This window comes from Aptenodytes forsteri, unplaced genomic scaffold (assembly GCF_000699145.1).
Source record: "Aptenodytes forsteri isolate BGI_AS27 unplaced genomic scaffold, ASM69914v1 Scaffold149, whole genome shotgun sequence".
Lineage (NCBI taxonomy): Eukaryota > Metazoa > Chordata > Aves > Sphenisciformes > Spheniscidae > Aptenodytes > Aptenodytes forsteri.
In genome coordinates this window covers 693,899-696,327 of record NW_008795560.1, presented here as the reverse complement: position 1 = coordinate 696,327, position 2,429 = coordinate 693,899, and the positions used below count along the sequence as shown (strand labels likewise).

Below are 2,429 nucleotides of genomic sequence, written 5' to 3'. Positions count from 1 at the left end.
GCGAGGCTGCCCTGACAGGACAGCCCCCCCTGGGCGCCGGGTGCCTTCGTGTTCACCGGCACCCCCCCGGCTCTCCATGTCCCTCAGAGCAAATAATGGACACTTGACGGCCTTCCTGCTTCATCCTGAAGGGTGCAGGTGGTTTCTACTCATCCTGGGGCGACCTGCTCTACTTTTTCAGGGTGCCCCCCCTAAAACGCAGGCTGTCCTCGGTCAAAAAGCCCCTGTGCGTCTTTTTCCGGGGAGTCTTGCCCCAGGAGGGGCTGGTCCTGTTGCCAAGCTCGAGCTGCCAACTAGATTCAAGGCTGGAGGCTAGTGCAGCATGGGTTGGAAAATGGGGGCTGGCGGGAGGAGTTCCTAGATGTGGGTTATCAGTGACTGGGGGTGATGTCAACTGGTGTTTCTGGTTAAGGCTTGTATTGGTGGTGCTTTGTTGTTAAAGTTGGAAAATCCTATACATTAACAGCTAGTATTTCATTTGTTCTTCTTTTAAACAGGGATTTCTGCTCCAGTGGTCTACTTCGTGGATTATGTCACCAACTCCATATATCTTGAAGACATTGTAGACTCAATTACTGTTCAAGATCATATTAATTCTGTACAACAGAGTGGAAGCGATACCAGTAGCCTCCTTATCTTAGCAGAGAAGATGGGTGAGCTGTTAGCAAGAATGCACGATGAAGATCTTATACACGGGGATCTTACAACTTCCAATATACTTCTGCGGCCACCCACGGAGAAGCTGGACTTGGTGCTGATAGACTTTGGACTCAGTTTTATTTCAGGTCTTCCGGAGGATAAAGGAGTTGATTTGTATGTTCTGGAAAAAGCCTTCCTTAGTACTCATCCGGATACTGAAACTGTGTTTAAAGCTCTGCTAAAGGCCTACGCAGCTACATCTAAAAAATCCGGTCCTGTGATCAAAAGGCTGGATGAAGTACGTCTAAGGGGAAGGAAGAGATCCATGATTGGGTAGAAGAGACCCAAGAGACCGGGCTTAGGGATGGAGAAATGTTATTACTTAGGTTCTGCAAGTATGGTTATTTATACTTCTGGTTGGTTTTATTTCACAGATCACTATTTTGATAACTGTGTCTTCAAATAAATAAATTTGAATGAGTTTAAGTGTCATAAAGTAACCGAAGTAATTGTGAGATGGGAGCACAGACAAGAGAGAAACAACCAAAGGTCAGTTCTTTCCTAAATGTTAAATATTTCTTCTAAAAAGTAGTTTACAGTGTCGTTCTACTCGCCCTCTTCTTCATGTGGTTAGAATTGTACCGAGTAATCTTTCTCAGCCTGAGGACCATGGATTTGTGGGAGGTAAGAGGGACCTGGGGATACCAGAGCATCTACAAAAGGTAATTAAGAAAAACAAATATGCTATTTTTCTGAGAAGACTTTACAACAAAGCGTTTAAATCCATTATAAATGACTCTACACATCCTGAAAATATTCCAGGACACGGGCAATGCTGAAATAGTGCGCTAAACGTAAGACAGGATCATTTTCTTCCAGTAGTAATTTTGGCTTTTTTAACTTTTAGTCGATAGTATTTCCTTAAGCAAATATAAAAATTGTTAATCAAGAACAGTTTTCTGCTGAGAAACTTCCACTTTGAGCAAGAAGTCTGCTGTAGATGTCCATTTTTTGGAGCTTTATAAGAGGGACTGCTTGTATTGTGATTGCCTGCCTAGGTAGGCAATTGGCAGAGGTAGGCAGTAATGTTTTTTTAGTAACGTTTTCTCTATAGTACTTGATTTTCTGGATTACTGTATCTGATAGTGTCAATGTAAGAAGGCCCAGAGGAAAAGTTTACGAACCCCACAGTAGATGGGTTAGAAGACACTCGATCGTCTGCGTTACAAGCAGAATGGGATGCGAGTTGTGTGCTGGGTGAGTGCGTGAGCTTTGTCATTTACTTCAGACAGTGATTTAAAAGGAACAGTGAACTCCTCCCTGAGCGATTTGCGGTGTTGGGCAGCCTCTGTCCGTCGGGGAAGATCCTCTGTGCCCTTACTGGCGCTCTGTCTGACAACGCTTGTGCAAAAGAGGGAGCAAACCCTGCAGGAACCGACCCCCTTCTGCGCGGCAGCCTTCCTCGCCTCTTCGCAGCCGCGGGCATGTCCCTTCCAGCCGGAGGGGAAAACGCAGCTGTGAAAAGCAGCGCGGGGGTTATGGTGGGCACAACTCTGCCTGGCAGGGGAGCGGGGGCGGAGGGCTCCTTCCTCTCCGCTTAAAGCGAACCAACCTGAGCGAAGCCCTGCCTGGGGGCACGCTAGGAGAGGAGGGGGCGAGCGGGAGCCCTCTCGCTGGGCACCGGGGCCCCAGCCCGCAGGGCGCTGGGAGCTGCGGGTAGGGAGAGGAGCGAGGCACCAGTCTGGGGCTGCGTTTTGGGAGCGGGGCGCGGGGGCGGACAGGCGGGGGCG

The 2,429-nt window shown here is 48.4% G+C and overlaps 1 protein-coding gene across 1 annotated transcript; it reads left to right on the top strand.

Moving 5' to 3' along the window:
* The first annotated feature begins 322 nt into the window (after positions 1 to 322).
* On the top strand, positions 323 to 976 carry TP53RK (TP53 regulating kinase). The gene is made up of 2 exons (XM_009282229.1): positions 323 to 326; positions 498 to 976. The coding sequence occupies exons 1-2, from the start codon at positions 323 to 325 to the stop codon at positions 974 to 976; spliced, it is 483 nt and encodes a 160-aa protein (XP_009280504.1).
* The last annotated feature ends 1,453 nt before the right edge of the window (positions 977 to 2,429 follow it).